The sequence below is a fragment of the Thunnus maccoyii genome, chromosome 15, assembly GCF_910596095.1.
Source record: "Thunnus maccoyii chromosome 15, fThuMac1.1, whole genome shotgun sequence".
NCBI lineage: Eukaryota > Metazoa > Chordata > Actinopteri > Scombriformes > Scombridae > Thunnus > Thunnus maccoyii.
Window position 1 is genome coordinate 10,734,707 of NC_056547.1, and position 13,288 is coordinate 10,747,994.

General features: G+C 39.3%; 1 protein-coding gene across 1 annotated transcript in view; it reads left to right on the top strand.

Moving 5' to 3' along the window:
* The window catches only part of crybg2 (crystallin beta-gamma domain containing 2), a 50,188-nt gene that overhangs the window by 8,992 nt on the left and 27,908 nt on the right, over positions 1-13,288 (top strand). The window contains exons 2-4 of the mRNA XM_042436153.1: positions 1,202-1,304; positions 7,538-7,693; positions 8,434-11,102. Of these exons, the coding sequence (XP_042292087.1) occupies positions 1,202-1,304; positions 7,538-7,693; positions 8,434-11,102 (2,928 nt within the window). The remainder of the gene's footprint in view (positions 1-1,201; positions 1,305-7,537; positions 7,694-8,433; positions 11,103-13,288) is intronic.

A 13,288-nucleotide genomic window follows, 5' to 3' on the forward strand; every position in this document is an offset into this window, starting at 1 on the left:
TCAGATTATATGAGAGTGTCAACTGCTGTTGAAGTAGCTCTTTAACATGGATAATCACCTGGACGCTTGTCACCTACATGAGTACAGAAAAAGGTCAAGCTTATGCCCACACAAAGCAGATGAAATGGTGTGCATGTTTGCTGTGTGAACAAATGTGAATATGCATAGCTGTTGAAGTCACAGTGGTCCATAAATTGTGCCGTTGCTACTAATGTTTGCTTGTCGTTTGGCTTCCTGTCTCATCCAGTTGTGCAAAGGAAAACTCCCTGTGTGTATAAAGAGACCTTTGTACCATTTGTATGATGTGATGACAGTTCATAATTATTGATGGAGCCCGTCTGTTGACTTTGAAGCCCCTGTTCAGCCACACACTGACATCCCAGGACACGAGTTGGAAACATTTCTGGCAGCAAAACAAAAATTACAAAATCTTGCGAAGCAAAAAGCCTCAAAGTGGGTTATTCAAAGTGAATGATAACCAAATGAATAATCTTTATTTTGGCTTGAAGCTACAGTTTTCTTGTTTTTGGTAATATAGCTAAAAGTTTTTGTCATGTTCGTTAACTCCTGATGGCATAATTACTCTTTGTACTATATAAAAGTCATACATACTTTACATCGAACGCTTCCAAGAACCACAAAGTCAATCTGCTGAACTGGTTCTATTCAGCATTCCCTCGGGAGTGATTTATTGCTTTATTCTGCTAAGCAGCATATTTTTCCTCTTTTTTAAAAGCTCTGATTATACTGCACAAACAAGATATATATACTGTGTATAGATAAATAAAAGATAGATAGATAGATAGATAGATAGATAGATAGTATTCTGCAAACACTATGTCATTCCAACCATACATGGACAAAAAAATCCCTAAAATTAATGTCTCTAAGCATTTGTCTCCAAGAGTCCCATATTTTTCCGTTTTTAAGCTCAACTATCAAGCATTATTAATGCCCCCCACTGACATCACTGTTATTGTACTATACTGTATATTAACTCCTCAGTTCATCATCAAAGGTCATTTCTATTCACACAACTGAAAAAAAAACAGAAAAAAAAGCATCAGATGTGTCACCAAACAGGGCTTTAAAGCTCAGATTTGCTGCATTTTGTTCTGTTGAGAAACATTAGAATTTATTTATTTGGATTCAGTTTGTAGAGATTCTGTTAGTTAAACATTTTTCACTCTGTGCCCCTCAGTGCTGCAGAGCCTAATAACACTGCAGAGGATGGAGACGCCTGTGCTGGAAACGTCTCGGACAAGAAGAGGTCTTTTCTCTATGCCACTGCACCCAGGTCAAAGGTCAGTTAAGCCATTTTCATTGTTGACCTTCTTTCATGGGCAGTTATTACAAATGACTGCCAGTCCACCTTTTTTCAACATTGCAGTTAAGCTGGAAAGATTTTTGACTGGATCATGTCAAAGGGTGAATGTGTGTGTGTTTGTGTGTGTGTGTGTGTGTGTGTGTGTGTGTACAAAATGAGGGTTTTATCAAGCTACATGCCCACATGGCTGCTTGTACATTAAAAACAATAGCATCATCCAGTTTACAAGGATCCTAATATGAATAATCTTATGTTTAGTTTAAATTATTGCCTCTTTTATAGGTTTTCAATGTAAAAGAAAAAGTATAACTAAAAAAGCATGAAACAGCATTTTCCAGTCACACATACACGAAGAATTTCACTGAGTCCTATTATGTTACGTACAGTTAATATCTTGGTTAACAAGTTTAAAAAGTCAGGTTTTTGTTTTTCTTATTGGCAAAGATAATCAGCCACAGTTTCCTGACTAAAAGTAAAGTCAATCCAAGAAATAAGCAATATTTTGTCAATTCTCAAAAAAAAGTAAATAATTATAACTATCACACCTTTATTCTGACTTTTCAAGTAGGTTTGAAGGGTGAAAATATGCGGCAGACACAAATACACACATCACTGTGTGACGCCCAGTGTGTGTGTGTATGTTACTCTGCTCTTGAGTGAAATAAAGTAAAAGTCGGGAATCTACTTCAGTAAAGTGTCTTATTTTCATTCACAAGGTAATTCAAAATACACAATTGGATTAAGGTTGACAAGGAAACAGATGATACAGATCATATCACTTACAGTATAATGTCTCAGTAGACTTAGAGGCTTTCATCAGCATTAGTTCCAGATCCTGACCAAGTAATAGACAAGAAAAGCTTCTCAGCACAGAAAGGAAAAATTGGACGAAGCCTCAGGAGAGGAAGTTTTAAGAGAGATCTCCCACTCATCAGAGGGCTGGAGTTTTAGCCGTCTACTTATTGCTATAAATGAGGATAGACTAAGACGCATCTCGGTAAAATGCTACACAATTCAGCACCACAAACAGCCTCCAACATGGCCGTAAAGTTGAATCGACACCTCCCCTACAAAAAAATTAACATTATAACTGGCATTAAGGTAGGATTTATAGCAGGTCTGCTGTGTAAGGCTGAATTAGATTTAGCTTGGTGTCCCTAATAAACTGCCAGCTGACTGTATGAACATAAAGCAACTACTGGTTTGCTCGTGCTGTGGCAGTTGTCGTCCTTGTCTAACATTAAACGTTCTGTCCAAAGGCTCTATAACTAACTTATGAGACTGCAATACCAATACTGAGACAAATAATCCTGAATGGATGAAAATTTTATAAAGGTAAAAGCTAAAAACATCCAGGGAAGAGAGTGCACCTTGCATCATGCTTCTATGAACCCAGCAAATCAGGCATCTGGAAAAGCTTTTGGCAAAATACTGTATTTTCTTTCTTCTTTACTGTTTCTCAACATCACAAATGTTATTTGAGAGGACTGACAAACTGATCTGGTTTACAGCAGGTACTTGTTTAACATACTGTAATTTCCCTACTGAACAACCTTGCAAATGCACTATATCTAAATCTAGTGTTGTGGTGTTAATCTGCAAGTCAAATGCAAGTAAGATCTGTTTTTGGCAGAAAATGGTCACCTGATTCAAATAAATTTTTGAGTCAAACATTTAATGCGTGGGTTTTAAACTGTTTATCCTCTCTAAACGTAAAACCTTTGCTCTGGATGTAGACAAAGCTTGCAGCTAAACCTCTCAAAACTGTTTCTCTTCTATTTCTGAAGCCTGGGAGTCGGAACAGGATAATGTTCAGTTGAAACTCAGTATTATTCCCCATGGCAAGAAATGCCAAGCACATGATTTAGCAAATTTAAATTTAAATTCTCAATTTTCTTTTGTCCCCCCATTTTTTCACCTTATATTATAATATACAGGAAGTAACAGAAATCACATTGGAGGTTATGTAGTTTAATCATTTTGGTTGGTAAAATTAATTTTGGCATTATTTTTCTTGCCATAAGACTCACTCTGATTTTTTTTAAAGGTTGTGACTAGTGAACTAATGTTGTGTAGAGCTTCAGTTGAATTTTAAATACCTCTGAAATTGATATACATATACACACTCATGGCAATGTCATGTCATGTCATATCATGGGTGTTTTCATATCTCTGTTTTGCTCCCAGGACAGGCCTGTAGGTTTTCTCTCAACGCTCTAAAAGATGTGAGAAGCTTGTCTGTACAAGACTATTCTTGGGGGCTTAATGTTTTTGTGAAAGAAGAACCCTTTTTTAGGTGAATTCATCATCCCCTCTGCAACAGTACCTGTGGTTATAGGTCCTTTTCCTCCCTTACTAGCATGATTATTTTTGTAAATATAAATATTTTTGCTCTGCATCGCTTGAAGAAATTCAATGTCCAAGACCCAGAACTGGTTTCCATCTACACAAGCTACACACTGGGCTTGTAAATTTGTACTTTTCCAGAGTTATACGGGGTACCCAGAGGCTCTCTGCACTCTTAAATTGTGCACTCAAGCAGAGAGATGCACTCAACTGTGTCTTGCCTTTGCCAGAAAGCTGCTTAAGTCCAACTTCAGTGACTGACTACCCCTCCCCCTCATGGAGGAGATCACAGGTCATCAGACAAGGAACTCAATTGACCATCCTAAAATGCCAAACTGAGAGATACAGGAGATCACCAATCCCCAATATGTGCAGACTCCTAAATGACAGTGGATTTTAGATTTCAGATTTTAGATTTGTGGTAGTAGATATTCGATTTTAACTTAAATAACTGCAAATTTTAAAATTTTTAGTCTATTTTAACGTTTGGTCATATTCATATATTGATGTTTCATTGTAACAGCAAAATAATTCAGTGTTTTAATGACAGTTGTCTTTATGAACCTGTGATAATGCTGAAAGGTCAATAAACTAAACTGAATTTTAATGTTCACTTTGCACAATCCCTATTATTTACCCATTCTATAAAGTCACACTCACAAAAAGAAATGTAATTGTCAAAGACTGCAGGTGATAGACATACACTGTACAGGACTTGTCCTCTAGGGGGCACCATTTCTCAAAAAAAAACAGACATGCAACACAGTGCATCTGTAGCATCTGTACACAGAGTCTTTTCAAAATTCAGTCAAAATTTGTAGCAGTTGCTTCATACTTAATATCTGGGCTGCTGTGCTTTACTTTCATCGTTCACCCTACTCTGGCATTAATTCCCAAGTAGATATAATACAGAGTTAGACAGAGAGGCTATTTTATTCCCTCCAGAAGAGGGTGCAAGTGCTCTACTAAGCAGCAATGTTGTGGTGAGATCAATTATGATTTGAATGCTTGTAGGTGTGACCTGAACAGATGAAATGGAAAACTATGCTAATTCTACTCATATAGTTTAGTTCTTAAACTGTAATGAATTGATCTGGCAGATGCTATATACAGTAGAGCAGATAAGGATGAAACAGGTGAATGTACATACAGTATTAATGTAGTGTACAGTTACTTATGTGTATATGTTCCCAAAATGTCAGCTCTCAAAATGAAAGTCATAAAAGTACAATGATGAGAAGATATGAAACCTCGCTTTGTGTGTGGACGCATTATGCAGACTGGTTTTAAAACATGACAAAAGCTTGATCATTTGTGGCAGTAGGGCGGGTTTTCACACCACCAGTGGACCAGAACACAAGTTACCTTTTCAAAACTTTGCGTCATGGACAGCAGCCCTTAGTAGGATGTGGATATGGACATGGGCATAAGAAATACATGCATGTACATGATGACCAGATCAATCCTTCAGTGGTTTTCATGTAAACCCACAGAGATGGCTTGTTCTCTACAAGATAATGTGTTTATGTCACTCTGTATGAATCATCCAGGACTGGATTGAGGAACACTGAGGTGAAATTTCATCATCACATCTATTAAACACATTTGGGATGAACTCAAATGAACTTAAATGCAGCATCGAGCGTCAATCATCCTTGGCTAGCCACACAAAGCAATAGTTTGATTGAGCCACTGTGCCAAGGAAGCTGCATAAGGTGTAGTCTATTTATGTACATTGAATGCCTTTGTGTAGTCAGTGTGTGTTATTAAATTTAAATAAGGAAGCAGAGGCTTTGCTGGAGCATGTAGTGTAATAATTCATATTGAATGTCAACTACAAACTTTTGCCCAACCTCACAGCAAGCTAGGTAACTTTTGCTGAACAGCAGCCACTGTGGCTACAAGTGACGGTTACAAGATATTAGTCAATGGTCAAACAGAAACACAATAAAAAAAAAGAGTCAAAGTTAGTGACCTGACTCAGTAATGTCAGTTACAAAGCAATGTATATCTAGAGTATCTAAAGCCCACAGAAGCTACTGGTTATACCAGACTAAACGATGGCTGTAGTCGAAGTTGTAATGAATTGAGAAAGGGTGCATTTATTGTTTAGTAGTTCAGTTTTTCTTTTGAGGAAGATATGTGAATATCTGTAAATTTATGTCGAGTAAAAATGAAAACAATGTTTTTAATGGACGCATAGGCCGTAACCATAGGTTAATAATTACTAATTGATTGATTGATTGATTTGTTTATTTGAGTGTCCTGCACCTTTTCTGGTGCCTGACCTATATGGGCTTAAAAGACACTAGACAGTAACCAGGATGGCCACATGCCAAATCATAATGTACACTTCCACAAATTTAAGTAGAGTGCATTTCTAAACATTCACTTTACATGACAGAAATGTCCTATGATGATGGATACAGTGTTTCCTGTCTTAGCTGCCACGCATTTTCTATAGATCTCGCCAAAACATAAATCTCCACAACTTGTACTTGTATCAGCTTCAGTCAATCAAAACAAATCAGGATTCTTCTGTTAGATATTTTCTTGCTACTGTTAAAGGGTGGAAGGTGTGTCTGTGACTTTGTTTTCTTGTATCAGTATTTTTATCTCTGTTGCAGTTTCATGTATATACACACATCTTAATAAACAAGACTTTCGATGTGTCAAACACAACAGGGTTACCCTGCCCACGTACACACTTTGATTGTTGTCTTTGCCTCTCATGCTTTCCAAACTATCCATCACAGAAGGAAGAATTCTAGCAGACACACCCAGTTAGAAATCTGGCAGGTGACAGTGACAGACAGCCCGGGGTTCCAGGCTTGTTTGTCATCAAGGCTCAGCATAACATGCACACACAGTCACCAGAATAGCATCGCCCTTATCTTTTCAATCAGTGTTTGCAATCAAGAGCACGCTTTAGTATCTTTTAAAAATATCTGGAGAAGAACGTCTGGGTCATACTAGGTGGTCTGCCAAGATACTTTGACATCCTTTTAAGCCTTTTTGTCCTGCTAATCTGACACTTATTTATATAGAAAAAAATGTTAGATTTAGATGTTACTTATCTCAGGATTGTACATCAAAACCTACATACCCAAGCAGTCAGTCACATACAAGAGGATTTGGTGATAAATTTGCTGATTCACGGTTTTTCCACTTTTCTGGCTGCGTATAAGATTTGCTGTAATTCTATGATATAATGTAGCTTACAGGTTGTAATTGTACACTGCAGTAAGCTAAAGTAAGACTCTATAATTGGAAGTTGCTCATTAAGTTTTACTATTTACCAAAGCTCTCAGCTAGTGAAGTATGTTCAGTAGATCGTGTTCTACTAGTCTTTCATTTTTTTCAGGGTGGGGTAGCTTTTACTGCTTGGAATGAAGGCAGGGTGTCATCTCTTTTTTCTTGTTTACAAGCTTAAGAATTCATAATCTTTAATTTTCATTGTGTAGTATCTTCGTTCACATGACTGAAAGACGTAGTGTTTGGGAGTTACCAATTAACCTTTAGCAAGGGCATAGGGGAATGATCATGAATGTTTGGTATGTGAGTTATGTTGTATGTATTCAAATTAAGATTTGTGAGCCACAGTAAATGTTTTAAGGGGAAGGATTTTATATAAACCAACCTGTAAAAATCCCTTCTGATTATAGTTAATACATACAGTATATGTAAAGGCAACATATCTCTTGATGCTTTTAGTAACACATGATATTGTCTTTTTATCTTTGTGAGAGTTAATAATGACCTTTACATTTTATGTTTTATATTTTGCATTTCACATATTCTCTCCATCCCTCTCTCTCTCTTTCTCTATAACTCTGCATCTCTCCATCTTTCTCTTCTTCTCAGGGCAAAGAATTCAGCTACTCAGAGTTGGATCTCCGTAAGCCCAAAAGGTTTGCTACCTTTTCCCTTGGTCTTAGAAAGAAAAAGAGGAAGGATGACCAGGATATCTCTAAGAGTACTTTTGGCCTTCATAGCCCGGGCATTGAAGAGCAAGAAGAGGTAACACCATCCCAAAATTTTGTTTGTTCAGATTCAAGAACTGCATATTTAGCTATATGATCTCAGTGTTTTGCCCCAGTTTGTGTCTTCTCATATATCATTATTACAGTCAAGTCACAAAGCTGAGCATCAGCATGTTTCTCTGACATATGAATCTGGGGTGATCTTTCCAAAACCCAGGAGGTCACTTAACAACACTTAAATCAGTTTTAAGGTAGTTTAGGTATTTCCAGAAACCTCAAAGACTCTTGTGTTTCTGGATCAAACATTACTTCGTCTGCTGCACAATTAGAAAGATTTTTAATTTCAGTCTTTACTTCGTAACCAAAAAAAGATAGTCAGAAATGACATATTGCGCTGCTTAATGTGTAGAATGTAAACCAAACTTACAAAGTGTTTTTATCAGGTGTATTTATCTAGGTAAATCTTTTTTCCATGATTTTATATTTTCAAACTTAATAACCTGTTTTATTTTTCTCTCTTTTTGTGCAAATTGAGAAAGATATGTAACTTCCAATAACCGTCTTTTTCCTTACTAGTTTAAAATCAGCAGTAAGTGTTATTTCCAGGGGATTTTCTCTTTTATCTCTTACAAAAACAGATGCTTAGCTCTGTGACTCTATGCAATTATGTCTTGCAATCATCACAGATGAGATTGCACAAACTGGTTCTCACTTGTCAGTATCTACAGTTAATTCATTATTATTTCGTGAGTGAAACTGTAAATAATCTTTTTGTAGAATCCTCTGGACCTCAGTCAGATGGAGCTGGATCAGGGCAACACAAAGACAATGTTCAGCATGTCTCAACCGGAGCTTGAAACCAGCAATTCATTTGACATCCCCTCTCCTCCCCCTGTGGCGACAAACCAGTTAGAATCCAATTTCCCTCTGCTCAAACAATGGCAGTCATCTGTCACTATAAACACACAACCAGAGTCCCAGAACCCTCTGACAAACAGCTCCGACCTTCTTGATGTGCATCAGGAAACACAAAGAGCACCTATTGCTACCATCCCCGAGCTGAAGCTGGATGATCCAGGTTCACCAGAGGAGAAAGAGAACATTCCTGTTCATGATAACTCATCCAAAAGTGATTCTGATTCATCCGCACCCATAAATCATACAGACACCACCTCTGCTGTTAATACTCAGACTACACCTAGCATTCCAGCGAGCCGGCCTGCGGTGATGCTCGACACCTCAGATCACAAAGTAGCAGTTGTCGACTCAGTCTGTGCAAGTAAAAGCCTGGGTGATAATGATGTTCCCCAGCAGTCTAACACAAAAACAGAGATCTCTATTACTGAATCCACCAGTGTTACATTATCACACCATCAACCTGAAGCATCCGACACAGCTGACAGTCCAACTCCAAGTGGTGAAGCCTCCCTGGCGAATGTTGACTCCACTATTACAGAGTCAGTCCCTGCTCCTCGCGCAGATAACTCTGCTCTCATTGCAGACTCTGCTACTGTCCATCATGAAGTCTCAGTTTCTTGCACTGAGAGGTCTATCCCTGAAATTGCCAGGAGTGCCACCACAACCTTGGCTGTTAGTGGTGAAAGGCACTTTCCTCCTGTCAATCAAGAGGCAATTTATGAAGCTTTGTATGACTCACTAATCCCCAAGAGTTTTGGCTCTGAGATAATGTCTTCCCTCTCAACCCCTTCCTCTCAAGTTCATACTGAGATAATAAGACATGCTAATGTCAAATCAGAACCTGTCATGGTTAAAACCCTTAATGAGTGTCACACAGAAACTAGTGTTATATACTCCCGTCTGTCAACTTCACATGACTCTGCTGCTCGCGGAATAGATGATGCTGCAGGCAGTTCTACTAACATAAACTTCAGTGAAAGAAAGGTAATTTCTTCGAGTGAGGGCTCCGGCATGGTTAACGTTTCTACAAGAGACCCAGACAGAACTTCCTCTGTCAATTCATATTCTGAACTGGTTGGTCAAGACACTGATAAGATTCCTTATTCGGAGCCGATGCGCTCCCATTCAGGGATGAAATCAGACAGCCCTAGCCTTGTTGAAGACACTGTCGGGTCTGTGGCTCAAAACCCTGCCCCTCCCGTTTCTCACTGTGTAACATCCCAGGGGACAGATACTCAGGTTACAGGCTCCAAACAGAGAGGGATCCTAGTTAAAGAGTTAGTCACCGACGGGACGAGCGCTGATTCCGGCTGTCCCTCTCCTGTACCTGATAAAATGACTGCAGTGAAGGATCTTGAGATGAAAATCGAAACGACAGAAAAGGAGAATTTTTCTGCTCCTTCAGGACAGGTGGGGGAGTGTGAAGTGCCAATTAGCCCTGCATATCTGAGCGTAGGATCAGATGATGGCAGTGCCATGGAGGTCTTTTACAGCGCTGAAGAGGATAATGCGGAGGAGAGTGGGGGTGAAGAGATGTACACGGTGGACAAAGGAGAAGAAATGTGTGTGGTTGACGGACTGAAAGACATGGAGGAGCTTCCACAGCAGGAGGAGATTACAGAAAGAGGAATAAACAACAGAGATGAGGGAGATTTCAGGCTGTTAATTGTTGAAATGGAGCACGAGGGAGGTAAAATGGGCAATGAAGAAAAAGAAGAACACCTTGACAGCCAAAATGAAACAGAGCAACTACTAAGAGGTCAGAGGGCAGAAGCTAAAGTGCCGGAAACTGAAATGTCTGAGTTTCTCGAAGGCAGTGATGGAAGAAGTCAGGAGACTGAAGTAGCAGACAAAGTATTGCCACAGATGAGAGAGGAGGGGGAGAAGGAGAGAAAGGAGGAGTTACTGGCCACACCGGTTCAGCAGGTGAACACACTGATGGTATGCGAGTTTGCTCCACCCTCCAGTAAGCCAGATGGGCAGGGGGAGGGGTCAGAGGGAAACTGGACCGCGGACATGGAAACACAAGACCACCCTAATGAGGAGAAGCAACTCCCAAACCAGGACATACAATATCTGGACAACAAAGACAGCAGGAGTTCTGAACTTGTACATGCTCCATCCAGCAACACAAGAGAGGAAAGCATGATCACACCCAAAGTTAGAGATGCAGAAGAGCAAGTTTCACTGACTGCAGAGGCAGGCAGGGGAGGAGAGGAGAGCAAAGAAGGCGCAGACATCACAAAAAGTGCAGTCACAGATACTTCTGTTGTAACAGAGGTTGTCACGGGCACTTTGACACACTGCATCGAGCAGCAATCAGATGCCACAGAGTTTGAACACAATAGGGCTGTACAGAGTAATGAGTGGGTGGATACAATTACTCAGGGGACAAACATAAACAGGACGGTGCTAGAACAAGTGGCAGTCTCAAACACAGACACACACGGTCCTGGTACCAAAGCTGCCGAGGCTCTCTCAGAGAGGCAGGAGCATCTGCCAGAAGCCCAAGCTGATCTGAATCAGGGGTAAGTCTTATTTTTTTTGAAAAAGTTTGATTCAAGTTTGATTGTATAAGTCCAGCTGCACAAACAGTCTGTGGAACATGAATGAAGTATGTGGTGTCTGTGTGTCTGCTGTCATTAAACTACAACCCTTCACAGCATTAAGGGAAAGTGCACAACAGGTGAGTTATTTTACAAACATGAATGCTGTCATTTAGGAAATTGCTTCCCTTGTAGCTGCTGTTACTGTGCAACATATAGCCTAAGGGGTGGGTTAGACTCAAACTATAAACTGTTAACATAAGTGATATACATGTATAACCAAGAAAACAGGCTGTGTATGGATACCGTGTGGTCATCTGATAAGGCTCTGAAATCTGAGGGCTAAACATTTCCTCTGATAAAAAGGTCAACACTGGATGAGCTGTCTTGTTTACGTATAGAGCTGACTAAATACCTGCGAAGCTTTGAACACACCCTTGTTGATGTACACATCCATGTCTGGTGATATAACCAAGAATCACTGGATGTTTTGAGCTGTCAATATCAAATACCTTCAGCACAGGTACCCAGCTCAGGTTGATCAATCCCTGTGTAGCTCACAGATCACGCCTCATGATACATTTACAGTGTGGAGGTGTAGCATGATAAACACTGGCAGTAAATGGATCGATTGTGTTCAGTCAATTCTACATATTTAAACTCTGAACTATGATTGATTTATTCAGCCATGTTTTGGTGAACCTATGTTTGGAACATACTGAGCATACAGCTGAACAGTGGAGTAGTGAATTATGATTCAGGAGTGGTTCAGTGCATTTCTTTGGATGTTTTAGCACTTAAAAACAGCTGCTGTACTTCAAGAAGGAACACATTACAAAGGTTTATATATAAGGGGTCATGGTTTAATACTTAAAAGATTTATTTCCTATACCCTTCTAGACATATATGACCTTGACTTAACAAAACAATTGAAAGTCCATATGCAGTATATATACTTAAACAGATCTGCCTACACTCGCTCAGCACATTATCCTTCCTGCTGCTGCATCACTATATGCTTCCTGACATTTTTTATGGCTTCCATCTCTCCAGCCTCCTTCTGGATTATGTGTTATGAATTATGAATTCAGAATGTTTGGTCACTCAATATGTGCTCATGACATTTAAATGTTTTATATCCCAGGTTTTATTTCAAGATTCAAGAGCTTTTATTGTCACATGCACAGTAATACAACAGGTGGCAACAGTGAAGGCAGTGAAATTTGGCTTCCTCAAGCTCTAGTTCCAATTAGAGTAGTAAGTTAATATTTACAATTGTCTCACACATCTGTTATTGTTAATGATTACAACTTTGAAAATTATAATCCTCTTTGGCTCCACAATATGTCCGGACACCTGTAGCTTTGGGTGTAAGCCAGATTGCTCATTTGCTTATGAACACATTTATATAACACAGTTCTGTTTTGGCATTGCTGCATTATTTTCTGGTTTTATCTGATGCTTTGATCAGGAATTTTAATTCACCAGAACAAATGTTGCTTAAAGTGATGCTACAACACCACATCTGGACCATATGTCTTAAAAGGAAAAGTTGCTGTCTGTGGCACTGTCGGGATGAGCTGTGGTTTTGTTCATGTGTTATTGTGCATAGGCGTGTGGTTTCATATTAGACTGCTCGATGCATCTCTTCCAACCTGATTGTTTTGTGTGTCTTAAGTGTCAACAGAGTCAACAGGCTTTCTTTCTGTTGCCATGACATGATGGACGAAATAGATTTCTCAGGAAGACAATTTTTGGGGGGGAATTTGCGATACATGGTGTGACAGGTGCAGATTTATCATTGCAGCTACCTTATGTAAACACAGCAGGGACTAACCACAAGTAGAGGGGGAATCTGCTGGCTCTGCGTCAAAATAATCCTGTCACAATCTGGCTCTGTTTTCCTTGGTTGCCACTATCTACCAGTCCGCTAGATGATTTTTTTCCTATTTGTTGAACTGGACTTAGTGGGAGGAGGACGGATGAGAGAGGCTGCAGATTGTATTAAGGGACTATTTGATATTTTACTACGCATTGACCCTCGTAGAAACTAAGTAAGACTGGGATGACAGTATGAACAAATTGTCTTGTTACATGCAGCCTTCATATGCCACATATGTCACTCCACATGGCAAACTTATTGTTCCATGTTTATGTCAACAGCTCTG